This window comes from Dipodomys merriami, unplaced genomic scaffold (assembly GCF_024711535.1).
Source record: "Dipodomys merriami isolate MVZ:Mamm:240054 unplaced genomic scaffold, mDipMer1.0.p SCAF_156, whole genome shotgun sequence".
NCBI lineage: Eukaryota > Metazoa > Chordata > Mammalia > Rodentia > Heteromyidae > Dipodomys > Dipodomys merriami.
Genome location: NW_027202893.1, coordinates 1,418,558 through 1,436,097, shown reverse-complemented (window position 1 = coordinate 1,436,097; position 17,540 = coordinate 1,418,558). Strand labels below are relative to the sequence as shown.

General features: G+C 49.0%; 2 protein-coding genes across 3 annotated transcripts; one reads left to right on the top strand and one right to left on the bottom strand.

The window, feature by feature from the left end:
* Positions 1-114: 114 nt before the first annotated feature.
* LOC138827470 (gamma-secretase subunit APH-1A) lies at positions 115-3,931 on the top strand. The gene is made up of 7 exons (XM_070022990.1): positions 115-454; positions 1,034-1,204; positions 1,343-1,416; positions 1,645-1,767; positions 1,921-2,048; positions 2,673-2,796; positions 3,135-3,931. The coding sequence occupies exons 1-7, from the start codon at positions 342-344 to the stop codon at positions 3,197-3,199; spliced, it is 798 nt and encodes a 265-aa protein (XP_069879091.1). The 5' UTR covers positions 115-341; the 3' UTR covers positions 3,200-3,931.
* Positions 3,932-4,280: 349 nt separating this feature from the next.
* LOC138827469 (carbonic anhydrase 14) lies at positions 4,281-12,657 on the bottom strand. 2 transcript variants are annotated; one of them, XM_070022989.1, is made up of 12 exons: positions 11,979-12,657; positions 9,116-9,136; positions 8,486-8,507; positions 8,067-8,246; positions 7,390-7,532; positions 7,083-7,178; positions 6,836-6,902; positions 6,560-6,717; positions 6,350-6,470; positions 6,112-6,132; positions 5,910-5,994; positions 4,281-4,896 (listed from the first exon to the last, which is right to left on the bottom strand). In XM_070022989.1, the coding sequence occupies exons 1-12, from the start codon at positions 11,982-11,984 to the stop codon at positions 4,830-4,832; spliced, it is 987 nt and encodes a 328-aa protein (XP_069879090.1). In that variant the 5' UTR covers positions 11,985-12,657; the 3' UTR covers positions 4,281-4,829. The 2 variants fall into 2 exon arrangements, with proteins under 2 accessions (XP_069879090.1, XP_069879089.1); XM_070022988.1 differs by lacking the exon at positions 8,486-8,507 and having other exon boundaries at positions 11,979-12,094; positions 12,386-12,656.
* Positions 12,658-17,540: the final 4,883 nt, after the last annotated feature.

Genomic DNA, 17,540 nt, shown 5'->3' with positions numbered 1-17,540 from the left:
ACCTGGAGACTACAACTCCCGGCAGGTCGTGTATCCCCGCCCCCTCCGGTGTAGCCCCGCCCCCACGGAGTCTCCATTGGCCTTCCGGGGGTGGGGATTAGATGGGAGGTGGCCATGGGGCTGCGGCCGGGAATTGTCTCCTCCTCGGCTTCCGTAGAGGTCCGGCGGACCTTCATCTGGGGTTTCAGCGCCCCCCCTTCCCCTTCCCCGGGGTCCGGGGGTGACATTGCGCCGCGCCCCTCCTGGGGCTGCGTCTCCGCCCCACGCGGCTCCCCAGCTGGCGCGCTCCTCCCACTGGTCTCTCCTGCCGGGGGCTCCATCCCGCCCCCAGCTGCCCAGCCATGGGGGCTGCGGTGTTTTTCGGGTGCACTTTCGTCGCGTTTGGCCCAGCTTTCGCGCTTTTCTTGATCACTGTGGCTGGGGATCCGCTTCGTGTAATCATCCTGGTCGCGGGGTGAGTAGGAGGTTCGTGCCGAGGTGGGGGAGTGACGACGAACAGAGCGAGCGAGCGAGCGAGCGAGCGAGCGAGCGAGAGACACGGAAAGGGCTGGAGTCACTGGGACGAACGTGGGAGCCTGAGCCGGGGGAGATAAATCGGTGAAGGCTGGCCAGGATCGGGATCCGGGGCCGAGTGATTTGCCCTTTCCTGCAGTTGGTTTACGCCTTCCAGGAAGCGCACGGATTCCTCCCCTAGTGCTCCCCGCGACGTCTGTGGAGGCCCAAGGCCGAGGGCCTTGTGAGTGGGCTGGGCTGACCTCGGTCACCCGAGTCGGGAGCCCTGGAGGATTCAGGAATGGATCCCTCGCCTTTGCGTGTCCACGCTGATAGATCCCTATCCCTTCCCTTCCCACCGCATTCAGATTCCTAAAGATGAAAACCTTGTTAGAGATACTCTCTGTCCTGGTCCTTGTTTCTCTGACAATCCGGAAATCTAACTTCTACTTTTGATGCTGCAGTCTTGACCCGACTCCTCCTTTGATGACTCTGGCTGGCACCATCCTTGCCTGTCTCATTGCCCTTGTCTGTTTCCCAGGGCATTTTTCTGGCTGGTCTCCTTGCTCCTGGCCTCTGTGGTGTGGTTCATCTTGGTCCATGTGACAGACCGGTCAGATGCTCGGCTCCAGTATGGCCTCCTGATTTTTGGTGCTGCTGTGTCTGTTCTTCTACAGGAGGTGTTCCGCTTTGCCTACTACAAGCTGCTTAAGTAAGGACCATGGGATGGTTTGGACTATGGGAAGTGGGCAGCCCCAGGGTGGTGGTTTGGAAAGAAAGACACCAAGGGAGGATTCTAGGGGGACAGGAGCATCCCTACCTCCCTTATGTTTCCCCTACCCCACCTCAGGAAGGCAGATGAGGGGTTAGCTTCGCTGAGTGAGGATGGAAGATCACCCATCTCCATCCGCCAAATGGCCTATGGTAAGCCAAGGAAGGGAGAGGGACCTGAGGAGGGAGTTGGTCACCCTCACCCTCCCTTTGGGAAATCTCAAAATATTCATGTATTCTAAGTGGCTGCTTTTTCTTCCAAGGAGAAGTGGTCTGGAGGGAGAGTAGATGTGGGAGAAAATTTGCTGGGGAGGGGTAGGGGTCGCTGGTAATGAATTTGTATTGATCTCTGACATTGATGAGACCCTCCCTCCCCCCCAGTTTCTGGTCTGTCCTTCGGTATCATCAGTGGTGTCTTCTCTGTTATCAATATTTTGGCTGATGCACTTGGGCCAGGTGTGGTTGGGATCCATGGAGATTCTCCCTATTACTTCCTGACTTCAGGTAAGGCTCACTTCCAATGTTGCCTTCATGCCCTATCCATCCCTGGCCCTAATCTGATTTATTGACTTTCCTTGGGAGATGTCTTTGGCTCAACATCTCAGGAGGCTGGGAGAAGATCAGGGATATATCTCATCCCCATCTCCTTCCTTGCAGCCTTTCTGACAGCAGCCATTATCCTGCTCCATATGTTTTGGGGAGTTGTGTTCTTTGATGCCTGTGAGAGGAGACGGTACTGGGCTTTGGGCCTGGTGGTTGGGAGTCACCTACTGACATCAGGACTGGTGAGTTGGAGATAAGGGCCTGCGTTAGGGAACAAACATTTAATGGTGAGTGGGATGTGGTGGTGTGTCCACGCTTCTTAACTTGGGGTAGAGGCAGGAGGTGAGTCTTTTAAAAGTTTGTTAGTTCTACATCAGGTATGCTGCCAGCTCTAGGGATCCTCTGGGGAGGAGTTGGAATGGACTAATCAGGCTGTAACCCAGAGGGCCTTAGGTGAGTGGAAGTGACAAAAACCACTGAGGGAACTGAAAATTAAAAAAAAAAAATCCCCTTGGTGTGGGAAGGTGGCTCAGTGGTAGAGTGCTTGCCTCACATGCATGAGGCCCTGGGTTCCATTCCTCAGCATCACATAAGCAGAAAAAGCCGGAAGTGGCACTGTGGCTCAGGTGGTAGAATGCTATCCTTGAACTGAAGAGCTGAGGGACAGCAACCAGGCCCCGAGTTCAGGCCCCAGGCCCCACCAAAAAAAAAAAAAAAAAAAAATCTCCTTTTCCTCAAGACATTAGTGTTCTGAAGGTAAGGATAGAAATTTGAGGTACCTGGGGCAGGTTTGGATCAGAGGCACAAAAAGAATACGGGGATTAGGTGGGGGGAGAATCTAACCTGTTTTCTACCCTCATTCCCAGACATTCCTGAACCCTTGGTATGAGGCTAGCCTGCTGCCCATCTATGCAGTCACTGTTTCCATGGGGCTCTGGGCCTTCATCACAGCTGGAGGGTCCCTCCGAAGTATTCAGCGCAGCCTTTCGTGTAAGGACTGACTACCTGGACTGATCGCCTGACAGATCCCACCTGCTTGTCCACTGCCCATGACTGAACCCAGCCCTAGCCCAGGTCCATTTCCCATCTCCTCCACCTCCTTGTTGATCTGTCCTACCACTTTCCGGGTTTTGTTTTGCTTTGTCCATTTGTGACCTTCGGTCTCTAAGCTTTACCAACACCAGTCTGGGTTCAGCCAGTCAGTGACTGGTGGGTTTGAGTCTGGACTTATCCCGACCACCTGGGAACCCCTTTGTTGTCCAGGACTCCCCATGTGTCAGTGGTCTACTCTCACCCTGCCCATGACTCACCCACCTTCCCCTCTGCAGGCCGACGGCAGGAGGACAGTCGGGTGATGGTGTATTCTGCCCTGCGCATCCCACCCGAGGACTGAGGGAACCTGGGGGGGGACCCCTGGGCCTGGGGTGCCCTCCTGATCTCCTCGCTCTGTATTGCTTCATCTCTAGCTCTGGACAGTGCAGGTTGCCAAGAAAAGGGACCTAGTTTAGCTATTGCCTTGGAGCTGAAATTAATGGAGGCTCAAGGGTTAGATGAGCTCTGAGTTTTCCAGTACTCTTTCCCCAGACTAGATATCTTGGTCATTTTCTCAGGTCTGAAAGGAACCATTTTTTTCAGTGTGATAAAGACCCCAAACTGCCTTTTCTTTTCTTTTCTTTTCAAGTGTGGGGAGGGAACTCTTCTAACCTCTTTGGGCTCTATTTTCCCGCAAATTCTTCCTCATGGCTGGGCTCATTTCTATCCTTTTCACCCTTGGTCCCCAGCCTGGGGTAGGGAAAGGAAGGAAGTGCATGTTTGGGAACTGGTATTACTGGAACTAATGGTTTTGACCTCGTTGACCACCAGCATCCCTCCTCTCCCCAAGGTGAAGTGGAGGGGGCTGTGAGGAGCTGGCCCCCTCCAGAGCCGCAGTACCGCTGGAGGAGTCAGTCTACCATGACATCCATTGCAGGGCAGAGGGGCAGATTTTTTTCTAGTTTTTAAATTGGGGTATGGGAGGGATGGGGAGGTTTTCTATATAAACTGTATCATTTTCTGCTGAGGGTGGCGTGTCCCATCCTTTTAATCAAGGTGATTGTGATTTTGACTAATAAAAAGGACTTTATAATTGTGGGGGAACTTGGCTTTTAAGGCAGGGGATCACATACTAATGGAAATTTATGCCCTCCTACATCACTTGTCCAGCCTCCTTCCTAACATGGCAACCACGGGTCTCTAAGCACAGTTGTGGTGTAATAGCAGAAATCTGGGCTGGTGGTTTAATGTGTAGAAACTTAGGGATAAGTATTTAACCAGAAGTAAATCCTCCCTTCCAATGGTGGCATAAAAGGAATTAATCACTCAGGCTGCTTTTCCTATCCTTTGTCCATCTCGATCCCATGAAGTAATCTTTCTGTGTGGGAACACCTACACCTTTAAAACCCCAAATGATAGGCTAAGCTAGAATTGAGGTCAGAGACTTTAATTTCCAAATATCCAGATATATTGAGCACACACACACACACACACACACACACACACACACACACACACACACACACACACACACACACACACACACACACACACACACACACACACACACACACACACACACACACACACACACACACACACACACACACACACACACACACACACACAAAATCCCAATAGCAGCCTTATCTCTAAAGAGAGATCCTATATTAACTGGGGAAAGGGCATAAAAGTGAGGGGTAAAGGACCTGTGGGACATATCCTCACTTCTCATAACTAAATACAATTTGCCTTCTATATGAATACACAGGGATCTCTTGACCTCCTCCCCTGTGCACTGAGAGGCTCAAGACTTGGCTTTTCTTCCTTGAAGAACTGAGGTCCTTACCTCACTGTGGGGCAATGTCCAAAAGAGGGATGGGTATCTGCCTACTACTCCTAGCAGTGTTTTCTGACCAGTCTCTGCACCCCATTGTAGAAGCTCCCTGATAGTGGTGCAGAGAAGGCATCCACGGTGTCTGAGAGGGAGTCTATGCTTCCGCGGCAGCACGGGCCGAGGTGAAGACCACACTCTTCCTGTTTCCTAACCTCTTCTTCCTGAAATGAGAGTGATTAGTGTCCTCAGAGAAACAGATTAAAGGTGGAATATGAGAATTTGTCCTTTTTAGGAAAATAATCGAATATTTCAAAAGTCTTTTAACATTCATATCCATTAGGATAGCTATTTTTTTTTGTCATTTGTGGGGCTTGAACTTTGGACCGGGGCGTTGTCCCTCAGCTCTTCCGCTCTAGGCTAGCACTCTACCATTTGAGCCATAGCGCCACTTCTGGTTTTCTGGTAGTTTATTGGAGATAAAGAGTTTCATGGACATTCTTGCCTGGGCTGGCTTTGAACCGTGATCCTCAGATCTCAGCCTCCTTAGTAGCTAGGATTACAAGCGTGAGCCACCAGCGCCCAGCTCTTTTATTTTATTTTTTTCTGATTCTGGGCTTGAACTCAGAACCTGGGCGTGACAGCCTCTTTGTGCTCAAGGTTAGCACTCAAGCACTTGAGCCACAGTACCACTTCTGGGCTTTTTCTTTTTTTTTTTTTCGGTCATGGGGCCTGAACTCTGGGCCTGGGCACTGTCCTGGGCTCTTCAGCTCAAGGCTAGCACTCTACCACTTGAGCCACAGCGCCACTTCTGGCTTTTTTTCTTTTTGCTTATGTGGTGCTGAGGAATCGAACCCAGGGCCTCACGCATGCAAGGCAAGCGCTCTACCACTAAGCCACCTTCCCAGCCCCCACTTCTGGCTTTTTCTGAATAGTTTATTGGAGATAGTTTCACAGATTTTCCAGCCTGGGTTGGATTCAAACCATGATCCTCACTTCTTAGCCTCCTTTGTAGCTAGGCCACCAGCTGAGACACCAGCACCTGGCTTTTTTTTTTTTTTAATTTACAGAGTACTGTTCTTTAAAATTTTACTCTCCTTTGTCCTGTCCACAATTTCAGCAGATTTCATTGTTCTTTTTTTACATGCAAACAAACTTCTTTGACATAGAGAATGCTTTTTCATAGACAATGCTTTTTCATAGACAATTACTGCATGAATAGAAAGTAGGATCTCACCGAATCTTTCGAGCAATGAAATAAACAGCCAGCAGAAGGCAGAGACAGCCAACCAAGATTCCTACGCCTAGGCTCACCATTTCACCTGGAGGGATACAAAGATGGATGGTATCATCCTGAGACTGATAGATAACTGAGCCCTCCCCAACTTGATGAGGATCAACCCTGCTCCTCACCCAGCTCCTGGGTGGGGCTTTCTTACCTGTGGTATACAAGGATTCCACTGTAGGGGTGAAGCAATTGGGTCAGTGAAGCTTCAGATCATGGCCCTTTGGGAGCAGCACACCGATTCTATACTTTTGGAAAATCAGCTGGGTACCCACGGCTTGGAGTATGGTTCCCAGAACCCCTACCCTCTTAGCTTTTACCTTCCCAGGGCCCCCATAGTCCCTGCTTTTAGTTCTTTGGTTTTCCATCCCTTCTGGGCCCTGCATGGTCACCTTGGGTGAAAGAAGCAAAAACTGTTCGTTGATTAAGAGGCTGAGGAGCTCGGTAGTTCTTCACGAGGGGCTCAGAGGACTCTTCCTCTGTGGAGAATAATGTCTCCTGAAGCCTTTCCAGCTGGGGAAGACAAGAAAAGTCACTTTGGAGGCATGGCAAAGACCCTGAAGTTACAACAATGTCTCTTCCTTTACCTCTCTACGACTCACCTGCTCCACTGAGATCTGGGCCCTTCGATGGAAGACTGTCCAGAGGACACTCTGGTAGCAGGGGGGAGTTGTGAGCGAGCCATTGTAACGGAAGAACTGCTCTAGCTGTGGGGGGAGCAGCTCTCCCAGCCTGAAGGGAGGCACTGCCGTCTTCTGATCTGGAGAGAACAGACTAGGACTCATCTTCCTCTGAAGTGAAACCCTTGCTCATTGCTTCTTCCCAAAGCTTTTTGGGTCAGGTTTTGAAGTTTCCTTGTGTAGATTTTTAGAGCTCACCTTTATGTCTAATTTCATGCAAGTGACTCAGAATGTGTTCATAAGCTGGATTCTCAGTCTCACCCATCTGGAAGAAAAGGAAAGGCAGGGAGTGAGGAATGAGCCCATGTTTCATGTAAGACATTTGTGTGTAAATGCTTAGGGTTGTTTGGCTGTCTGCCTTGAATGAGAGGCCAGCAACAGAATAGACCTAAGAGATGCAGAAGCAGCAGACAGAAAGACGTGGAAGGGGTTGGGGACCACTGACCTCAATTAGGATACCTAGGACAGCCAGGCCTTGAGGCTTCTGGGCAGCCTCACTCAAGCTGCCAAAGGAATCAGAGTCGTAATGCACGATGTGGAGCTGGGGGAGGGAGAAGGAACTGAGTCATTGAATGTTTCCTCACTTCCTCCAAGGCCCTATTCATCATCTCAACCCGTGGCATGTCCTAAATCTGTCCCCCAGATTTTAGCCTCATCCTCTAAGGTGCCTTTCCCCAGTGTGTGTATCCTTCCCTCAGGACCAGCCATCCCTGCGTCTTCTACGTCTCCTAGTTCACGTTCATTTCCGGTACCTCTGCAGCTGTGGCTTCACTGTTGATCTGGTGTTCTGATCCCCCGGGCAATCCTTTCTGACCCCAGTGCAGGTGGAGCTGGGCAGCTACATATTTTCGGGGCAGTCCACCCAAATACAAAGTAGGGGGCAGAGAGAGCTGAACTACAAGGAAAGAACAAAACCTGATTGGTGGAGGAATGTGGGCCATTCCCACCTGTAAAGTTAGCACCACTTCCATCTTCCTCAAAATCACCCAGTTCTAGGGCTGGGAAGGTGGCTCAGTGGTAGAGCGCTTGCCTTGCATGCATGAGGCCCTGGGTTCGATTCCTCAGCACCACATAAAGCAAAAAGAAAAAAGCCGGAAGTGGCGCTGTGGCTCAAGTGGTAGAGTGTCAGCCTTGAGCTGAAGAGCTGAGGGACAGCGCCCAGGCCCAGAGTTCCGCCCCATGACCGGACCCCCCCCCCCAAAAATCACCCAGTTCTTCCCATAGGCCAGTGTTTCTCTACTATCAATCCCCTCTTTTCAGTGATGGCAAAGAACATTCCGTTCCCACCCTGGCTATGGGAACTTGATCACCATCCTTCTATCTCCAATGGGTAGAACTTTGTGAGAATTCACAAGTTGTGAGAAGGTTTTCTATGACTCCTCTAAGATTTCAAATGGACCCTCCACCTCCTTGGTGCCAGGGCTTTTACCTGTGTGGCCATTATTGTGCAGGTCCAAAGCCTCAGTGCCAGGCTGGTCATATCCATAGGGTTGCAGAGCAGGTAACGTGGGGTCAAATGTCACACTGTCTGTCTGGATGTCAATGGGGGACTGGGCGTTGCTTCCACACTCCGGATAAGAGACTGGCCAGTGGTCCTGACCATGTGGGCCTGGTGGAGGTCACCACAGACATCTGTCTGCCCTCCAGCCCTAGCCCTCCCTTCAACACCCTGCTCCCCGCCCCCCCCAACCCACTAATGTGTGAAGGTAGAAATGCACTTCACCCAGTTAGGAAAGGCTGAGTGAGGCAGGAGTCCCTCCCTGCTTAAACTTCATGCTGTAGTTCCCAGAGGCAGGAATGGCTTCCCAACTACCCTGATCATCGAGGAAGGGATGGCTCTTTACTTACCTACAGTGTGAGGACAAGAAAGCTGAATGAGGGGAAGAGGAGATGGATAGAAAGCTTGAGTACCCAGAGAGGTAGGATTAGAGAGGAGGAGTAATAAAATGAGGGGAAATAAATGATCCTAGAGAGATGGAATCTCCTCGGGGCCCCCTATCAGGTGGTCCAAAGATCTTGACTTTTTGGCATTCAGTTCTTGCTCTCAAAGTAGACTGCATTTCAGCAAAGTCATTAAGCAGAAGTTCAAAGGCATTGAGATCTCCTTTCCCCAGGCTCACAGACTACAGCCTCGTCACCCCTGACTTTATGCTCAGTCCAGTTTCAGAGGTAGGTTGGGGACAGGACTGGCTAGGATAGAGAATGCCAAAACAGCAGCTATGCTCAGGTCCTTTCCAATCCAACTCCCACACGCTTTACTAGGGACTCGACTGGCCTTTCTGCTGAATCAGGAGGAGGTGGGATTTAATGATTAGAACAAGGTCTGGGAGTCATCTATGTAAAACCCAGGGCAGGGTGCAGAGAGAAAGGGAAGAAAAGGGCTAGTGGTGAAGCTCAAGGAAATCTCTTTCCTTTCCTCAGGGACAAGTCTTCCTAGCAGGTGAGGAGGTCCCAGAGTGGCCAGAGTTCGGCTCTCACCTTCATATGCCCAGTGGTGACCTGCAAGGCAGAATGGTTTGGGTTATAGCCAACAGCCTAAAGGCAGAGCCCTGGCCTCCACTCTCCCCCTCCCCCCTTCATTCCTCCTCCCACTGCTCCTATACTTCCCAAAGGAAGCCCTGAAACTGGATACCCCAGTGGAAAGGTTGGGGTGTGTGTGTGTGTGTGCATTTAAAAATCACCAGCTAGGCTGTGCTTGTGCTTGCTGAGTAAAGGGGAGGAGGAATGAAAGAGATAAAGCTTGGAGACTAAAATTAACCTGGATCCAAGAGTGCAGTCAGTCCAGCCCTTACTTTTTTTTTTTTTTTGCAATTTTTTTATTGCGATTAAGCGGTTATATAATTCCCCAAATTTCACAGTATTGTGGGATAGTGATGCTTAGTTAAAGTCACAAACACATTCTAACTTTCATGGGGCAAATTGTCTATCATGGTCTATAACATGAGTTCTGGGCTGGGAAGTTGGCTCAGTGGTAGAGCGCTTGCCTTGCATGCATGAGGCACTGGTTTCGATTCCTCAGCACCACATAAGCAAAAAAGAAAAAACCTGGAAGTGGTGCTGTGACTCAAGCTCTAGCCTTGAGCTAAAGAGCTGAGGGACAGCGCCCAGACCTAGAGTTCAGGCCCCACGACTGGACCCCCCCAAAAAAAAAACATGAGTTCTATGAGCTTTGCAATAGTTATTCCACATTGGGTGGTATGTACATTTCTCTTGTTTTGCATAGCATCAGCTGTTCCCTTTTTCCCACTTGTTCCCTCCCTCCCATCACTGCCATTGAGTTGCTTAGTTCATTTTGGTCAATGTCCAGTGCAACTGATACAGCCCTTACTTTTCTACAGCCTGGGCCAAATCAATCTAACACTTAAAAGATTGAAGTGGGGTGGGGCGGGGGTGAGGACAAGAGGACTTCCAGGACAGGGACTAAAAAAAGGGAGGAATTATTCTTTCGCCTTGAAGCATTGCATGAATGAAGGCTCTGAACTATAAATTAAATCCCTCCTTTCTGTTTCCACAGTGTAGAGGAAGTTCCCTACCACCAGGAGCCTCTGCTACCCACATTCTAGAGGACTAAGGAAGGGCGGGAGTCAGGGCAGGGTCTACACTAGGTTCAGGGTGGTGGGTGGGCTCAGGCAGCCAGACTGGCAGGGACAGGATGAAAGTGAAGCATTGTGTGTAGAAAGGAGAGCTGCCAGCTGGGTCACATGCCAGGCTCGCAGTGCAGTCCCGTCTCCTGAGGAAAGGCTGGGGGGTGGGGGCTGGGGGGTGTCTATTGGTCCAGCCCCTACCCAGGGCCAAAGTGCTTTAAGCTTAAAAGGGAGGTCTTTCGTTGCAATATTAAACTGCTAGAAACTGGAGAGAAAAATTCCAAATTTCTTTTTTTCTCTCTTTACAATTACCCTTCAATTTTTCAGACTTGCAAGATGTCTTGGATCTCATTCTTTCGTTGTTATTGTTGTTGTTGGTTGTAGGGCTTGAGCTTTGGGCCTGGGCCTGGGCACTGTCCCTTAGCTCTTCAGCTCAAGGCTACTGCTGTACCACTTGAGCCCCAGTGCCACTTCCAGTTTTCTGGTGGTTTATTGGAGATAAGGACTTTCTTGCCCTGGCTGGCTTTGAACTGCGACCCTCAGATCTTAGCCTTCTGAGTAGCTAGGATTACAGGCATGAGGCACCGGCTCCCGGTTTTGGATCTAATTCTTAAGACTATTCCACCATCCATTCCCTAATTCAGGTAACTGTAAAGCAGCCCTAGGGAGGGCAGGAGATGGCCTGAAGGACACCCCAATAACTAGAATTTCCTGGCTCTCTGAAGGTGTCCTTTTACTGCCATCAAATCTGCCATGCTGAGTCTATATCCTTTTCTCCTCTTTCCTTACTACTTTTTTTCTTTCTTCTCTTACATTCTCATTTTGTTTTCTTTTTATCTTGCCAGTCCTGGGGCTTGAACCCTGGATGCTGACCCTGAGCTTTTATGCTCAAGGCTAGCACTCTACCACTTTAGATACTGGCTTTTTGGTGGTTAATTGGAAATAAGGGTCTCATGGACTTCCTTGTCTGGGTTGGTTTTGAACCACGATCCTCAGATCCCAGCCTCCCAAGTAGCTAAGATTACAGGCATAAGCCACTGGTGCCTGGATCTCATTTTGTTTTCTAGATAGCCTCCTCACCTTATTCTTCCAACAAACCTTAATTACACACCTACTGTGTGCTGGATACTGTACTAGGCATGAAAAACACAAAAATGAGGTCCCTGGAGATACTCCTAGGGCACACAAGTTGGCCCATTCTCTCTCCCCAGTCTCTCCGTATCACCTGGGAGACCCTCACAGTCTTTTGTAAACTATAAAATACCAAACAAATATTGGCTATTATTCCTACTACTGCAAACTCAAGCGGCGGACAGCCAGCTAGCCAGCAGTGAAGTGATCAGATGATCATTTGGAGACCGGGGGACTGAGTTGGGCAGGTCACGTAGGCATGCTTTCCCCCCCTCCCCCAATTCTCTTTGTCTCTCTCAACAGCAGAGTTCACAAATAAAGAAGGCTAGGAAGGCTGCCTGGGACTAGCACGTTGGAGAAAGAGGAGCTCAGGAGAGAATCTGTAGCCTGTAAAGAAATTCCTGAACTTGGGTGTGTATTCACTGCCCTCTCCCACAGTTCTCTTCCATCCCCAATATCAGCTGGATTGGAAAGATAAATTAAGGAGTGATATTTATACTCCCCACCGCCCCCCCCAACACTTGAGCTAGGCTTTCTTTCCACTCCTCCCCTTTCCCCCAACTCAGCACAATGGTGACATGTGGACATTAGCTCAGAGCAACACACAAACATCCAGTTGTACCTACCCCCATCTGCAGCCAGGGTCCAAATCACCTCTAACAGGAGGGTGAAGAACAACATGGTATATCCAAGAGGCTAGGGCGCGGTGAACCAGGGCTCCAGGACTTTGGGGACTAGAGGACTAGGGAAAGTGGAGGAGAGTGATGATTGGGGGGGGGGGAGAGAGAGAGAGAGAGAGAGAGAGAGAGAGAGAGAGAGAGAGAGAGAGAGAGAGAGAGAGGGAGAGAGAGAGAGAGAGAGAGAGAGAGAGAGAGAGAGAGAGAGAGAGAGAGAGAGAGAGAGGGAGAGGGAGAGGGAGAGGGAGAGAGGGAGAGAGGGCTTCCTGGAGTTAAGTATGTCTTTTTAATCTCTTCTTTCTGCAGACTTCCAATGGGACTTGGTTCCCAATGGAGTACCAAGGATTTCTAGGTACCAAGGATTTCTGGGTCCCAGGATAACTCTCTTGCCGCCTCTCTCTTTATCTCCCTCTGCCGTCTCCACTCCACTTGCTGGCCAGCGACTTCGCAATTGCCTCCTGCTTTTAAGGTGGCTCTGGCCGAATGTAAGTGGGGAGGGGAAGGTGCCTGGATTGCTGGCGTGCAGCTCCTTAAATAGCCGATTAGGCATGCAGGATGGCCCCCGTGCAGAGCCTGAGCGCGCGAGTCTCACTGGAGCCCTGGCCCTGACTCAGGAGCCCAGCTGGGGGTGAGCTCTTCCTTCTGTTATTCACTAGTGCTCAGATGGGTGTCTCCTGCAGCAGGCCGGGGTAAGGAAGGGGGGCTTTGGGGCCCAATTCCCCCCCCCCTCTTCACGAGGACACTGTGTTCTCATTTGCCTGCTTGGCTTCTCCTCCCTGGGTGGTGTGGACAGCTGGTGGGGAACCTGTTTCCACACCCTGGCAGCCCCTGAGCTGCCTGGAAATTGGAAGAGTCCAGAATGAAGAGATAAGAAGATCAGAAGGAGCTGGAGACTCAGGGTGCAAGTGGAATAGTTGGGAAATCAGGGTGTAAAACTTGGGTTGTGGAGTCAGAGAAATGAGGCAGGGGCAGAACTTGTCTTGAGCTCTGTCTGTCTCCTGTGCCACCCCCTTCCCACGGTGAAGACCAAGTCCACGTGCCTGTGTGGCCTGGAAGAAGTGTGTGTGGGGGGGTGGTTTTGTTTGCTGTATAAAGCCCATTTGTATGCCCAGCGGGGGAGGGGCTCCCACAGCACCATGGAGAGACAGCGGCTCTAACTGCCAGATCCAGCCACCTCCCTCCCTTGGGAGCTCAGATCTAGGGCGGCTTTTGTCACTGAAGAGGACACTGACCCTTTGCAGAGAGGCCCCGGCAGGAAAGATGGGCAGACTATGGAAACAATCACTACCTTCAATCAGAAAAAAAAGAAAAAGAAAAGGAAAGAAAAAAAAAGGTAGACTCTAAAGAAAGAGAGAATGATTAGAGAGAATCCCTTGTGGAAGAAGGGCTCAGGCCATTCCCTGTTGCCCAACAAAAGGTCAAAGCAGGACCAGCCAGACTGCGTGAAACCTGCCACCATGGAGCTGGGCCAGTGGAGCAGAGAGTCTTGGAGTCTCAGGAATGTGGGCTTATGTGTGTTCTCTCCCACGGGACTGGAAATCCCGATTGGAATGTACATCCTAAATCCCTCATTAGAGAATGTGAAAAACACAGATAATGTCAAGCTGGACATTGAAACCTGAAACCTTTTTCTCCTCCATACCCTTCAGTGCCATCACCAGCTGGGAGGGAGGATGAGCCCATTTGCTTTTCTCCCTCTGACCTCCTTGCTCCTCCCAGGTAGCAATAAATAGTCCTAAACAAAGAGCAGAAGCTAAATAAGGGAGCGGGCTAAAAGCGAAATGAACAGAATAATGCATGTGCTGGGTCATCAGCTCCTGCAGAGACAGGAGCTCCCCCCCAGCCTTGCTGTTCCCTGTGATAGTTCTGCAGAGCAAGCCTGTTTGGCAGACGCCATTTCCTTTTTTACTCTTATCACCCTCCAAATTATTTTTCACCTAGAGAGAAGTTTTCTGTTTGTGAGGCTCCTCCCAAAGCCCCATCCATCCCATCTAGGAAGAATGAAAGGTAGATAGGGTAAACTAACAAGACATCTTTGGAATCACAGTGGTTAACACAGAGAGGGAAGGGGAGAACAAAAAAAAAGGCAAGCAGAGACCCCCTTTCCATGGCAGGAAAGAAGAGATCTGGACGGAATGACCTCTGTCAGGACAGAGTTCCCCTGGAGTGTCTGAGATTTAGCTTTCCAAGGCAGGTTAGTGTGTCATTCCAGGCGCCACCTGCTGGCTTGTCTGTGAATTAAAAATTTAATTTAAAATATTTTGTGTGTGTGGTTCCTCCTGGGAAATACTCACTGCTGGTAGGCTTGGGTTTTGCCTACACAGTTGAACACTGCTTTCATAAAGGCAATACTTCCCACTCTGGGATGAGCAGTCTCTGGGGGTTCTCGAGCTCCCTAATGGACAAAGGGGTTTGTAGAAGAGAGAGAGAAGAGGCTAGCATTGTGCTGCAGGATTGACTCTATTCTGATCTTTGGCTTTACTGTGCACATTTCACTTTTGGCTTTTCAGTCTTGCTGATTTGGGGTAGAGGCAAGGGTGCCCTAATATGTTTATTTGTAAGTGATCACATCCACCTTTCCCTCTCCCATTTCTTTTTTTTTTTGGCTTTTTTTTTGGGTCCAGTTGTGGGCCTGAACTCTGGGCCTGGGCGCTGTCCCTCAGCTCTTCAGCTCAAGGCTAGTGCTCTACCACTTGAGCCACAGCGCCACTTCCGGCTTTTTTCCTTTTTTGCTTATGTGGTGCTGGGGAATCGAACCCAGGGCCTCATGCATGCAAGGCAAGCACTCTACCACTGAGCCACCTTCCCAGCCCTCCCTCTCCCATTTCTATTGAAACTCTGGCATCTTTGGTTTAGTTTTGCCTTTCTCCCTTTTGCTCTTTCCTCACCTACAAGAATCAACACATTCCACTGCCTCTGGCGCCATCTCCTGTCCTTCCAACTTACAGTGGAAGGTGAACGTCAGAACACAGAGTGCTATCGTTGATGAGGCTTTTTGTTGTTGTTCTTTACTTTTCTTAAAAGACCTAGATATTTAAATTATATCTATTGATTCAGATTTTTTTGTTTGCCAATCTTGGAGCTTGAAACTCAGGCCTGGGCACTGTCCCTGAGCCTCTCTGTGCTCAAGGATACTACGAGTCACAGTGCCACTTCCAGCGTTTCTGTTTATGTGATACTGAGGAATAGAACCCAGGGCTTCATGCATGCTAGGCAAGCACTCTACCACTAAGCCACATCCCCAGCCCTGATTAGTACAGATATTTAAGCTCACAAGTTTAAAGCATTACACAAACCCACTACCTCTCTGGGGTTTGTGTGGTGGGACATATGGCAGTTCAGTAAAAGAGAAAGGCAAGGGCTGGGAAGGTGGCTCAGTGGTAGAACGCTTGCCTTGCATGCCTGAGGCCCTAGGTTCGATTCCTCAGCACCACATAAGCAAAAAGAAAAAAGCTGGAAGTGGTGCTGTGGCTCAAGTGGTAGAGCGCTAGCCTTGAGCTGAAGAGCTGAGGGACAGCGCCCAGGCCCAGAGTTCAGGCCTCACGACCGGACCCCAAAAAAAAAAAAAAAAGAGAAAGGCAAAATAAAATGACAACAATAGTTAAAAAAAAAAAGAAGCAGGAATGGTTATAGAGGAACTTACTATGCAAGCAGTACAGGTGGTTGGCGACTAATTGCTGGGAAGAAATAATCAGTGAGGAAACAGAATTAGATAGAATTAGACTTTCTAGAAAACCTGATTAACAGAGCTAAGCTAGACCCAGAGATATTCTAACTTCATAATCCCATTCAATATAGTTTTTGTTTTGTTTTTTTTGTCAGTCGTGGGGCTTGAACTCTGGGCCTGGGCGTTGTCCCTCAGCTCTTCAACTCAAGGCGAGTGCTCTACCACTTGAGCTACAGCGCCACTTCATAATCACATTCAATATGGCATGTTTTTCTTCTAACATTTTAGTATTGAAACCTCTTAATCACAAAAGTGTGCAGGAATTTCAAAGTAATTAGGGGGAGGGACATTGGGGGAGTAGGTAGGTCAGATTTCTTTGGATCAGTACCTTCTGCTTTCACTCATTGGCTAGTATTCTCTCAGCTGAATTGCACTTCCAATCCCTTTTTTTTTCTTCAGCTTTTTAGTTCCTAGTGTGCAGTAGATGCAGTATGAGAATCTTGTAGATTGAAGACAGGTACAGGTCTGTGGTTTGAGCTGAGTGCTGATGGCTCACACCTGTAATCTTAGCAACTCAGAAAGCTGAGATCTCAGGATCATGGTTCAAAGTCAGCTCAAGCAGAAAAGTCCAAGAGACTCATCTCCAATTAACCACCAAAAAAACTGGAAGTGGGGCAGCTCAAGTGGTAGAGCACCACTGTTGAGTGAAGAGCTAAGGGACAATTCTCAAAGCCCCGAGTTCAAGCCCCAGGGCCAGCACACATGCACAAATCAAAGTTTGTGTTTTGAAATATTGCAACTTATTGAATTAAAAAGGAGTGATTCTGCATTCTAAAATTGGAAGTGGCACTGTGGTAGAGTGCTAGCAAAAAAGAAAGAAAGAAAGAAAGAAAGGAATAGAAAAAGAAAAGAAAAGAAAAGGTGTGGTTCTGTGTCAGTCATTTATTCCATGTGTTGAACAGTGAGTGCATAAATACTGGGAAGGTGGCTCAGTGGTAGAGCGTTTGCCTTGAATGCACGAGGCCCTGGGTTCGATTCCTCAGCACCACATAAGCAAAAAGAAAAAGCCAGAAGTGGCACTGTGGCTCAAGTGGTAGAGTGCTAATCTTGAGCTGAAGAGCTGAGGGACAGCGCCCAGGCCCAGAGTTCAGGCCCCACGACCAGACCAAAACAAAACAAAACAAAACAAAAAACTTTTAGATTAAGTGAATGTGTCTAGTCATTGAAACCATTGCTTCTGCCTCTGGTATTTCATAGAATTTTAGACTATAAGGGCCCCCAGGCTTTGCCGTTACGCCCTGTAGGAAGTGACTTTGAAGAGAAGTCTCTAGTTTACAAACACATATTACGTAGTGACAGGTGCTGCCCATGGCATGACCTAGAAATAAATCTCTAAGGGAGGCAATCTATTCTAGAATAGAATGGTGACAAGATATAAAAGAGGTGCAGCAGCGTTAGGAGAACCAAGGTGGAAATGAGGAATTACTAGTGGTGAGCCCTATATTACCTATCAGCAATCTTTCTCACAGGCTGGCAACATAATCGTGGCGATTTAACTGTGTTCTTTCATAGACCAAAAGCTAACAGTTGTCAATTCAAGGAAGGCAGACCCATATTTCATTGTTTCTGAGAATGACACCAAAAGATCCTTCTTCATATCCTTTGTGAAGTACTTTTTCTGGTCAAGGGAGGGCAAAGGTTATCTTGGTGTTCTGAAATTGTGATTGCTCCTCATTCCACCTGTATTTTCTACTTCATTTTTCTTTTCTACCATTTGTCTAACTCAGATGAAGGTTGTATACCACCAACCCCAGAAAAAAAAAAAAAACACATTATTCCTGTCA

Excerpts from the sequence above, each read along its gene's own strand:
- LOC138827470 (XM_070022990.1), top strand. The coding sequence starts at position 342 with ATGGGGGCTGCGGTGTTTTTCGGGTGCACTTTCGTCGCGTTTGGCCCA. Across the intron at positions 1,417-1,644 it reads CATCCGCCAAATGGCCTATG|TTTCTGGTCTGTCCTTCGGT; the intron begins GTAAGCCAAGGA and ends CCTCCCCCCCAG. Across the intron at positions 2,049-2,672 it reads ACCTACTGACATCAGGACTG|ACATTCCTGAACCCTTGGTA; the intron begins GTGAGTTGGAGA and ends CCTCATTCCCAG.
- LOC138827469 (XM_070022988.1), bottom strand. The coding sequence starts at position 12,033 with ATGTTGTTCTTCACCCTCCTGTTAGAGGTGATTTGGACCCTGGCTGCA. Across the intron at positions 8,247-9,115 it reads TCACCACTGGGCATATGAAG|GCCCACATGGTCAGGACCAC; the intron begins GTGAGAGCCGAA and ends GACCTCCACCAG. Across the intron at positions 6,903-7,082 it reads TCCTAGGTATCCTAATTGAG|ATGGGTGAGACTGAGAATCC; the intron begins GTCAGTGGTCCC and ends CTTTTCTTCCAG.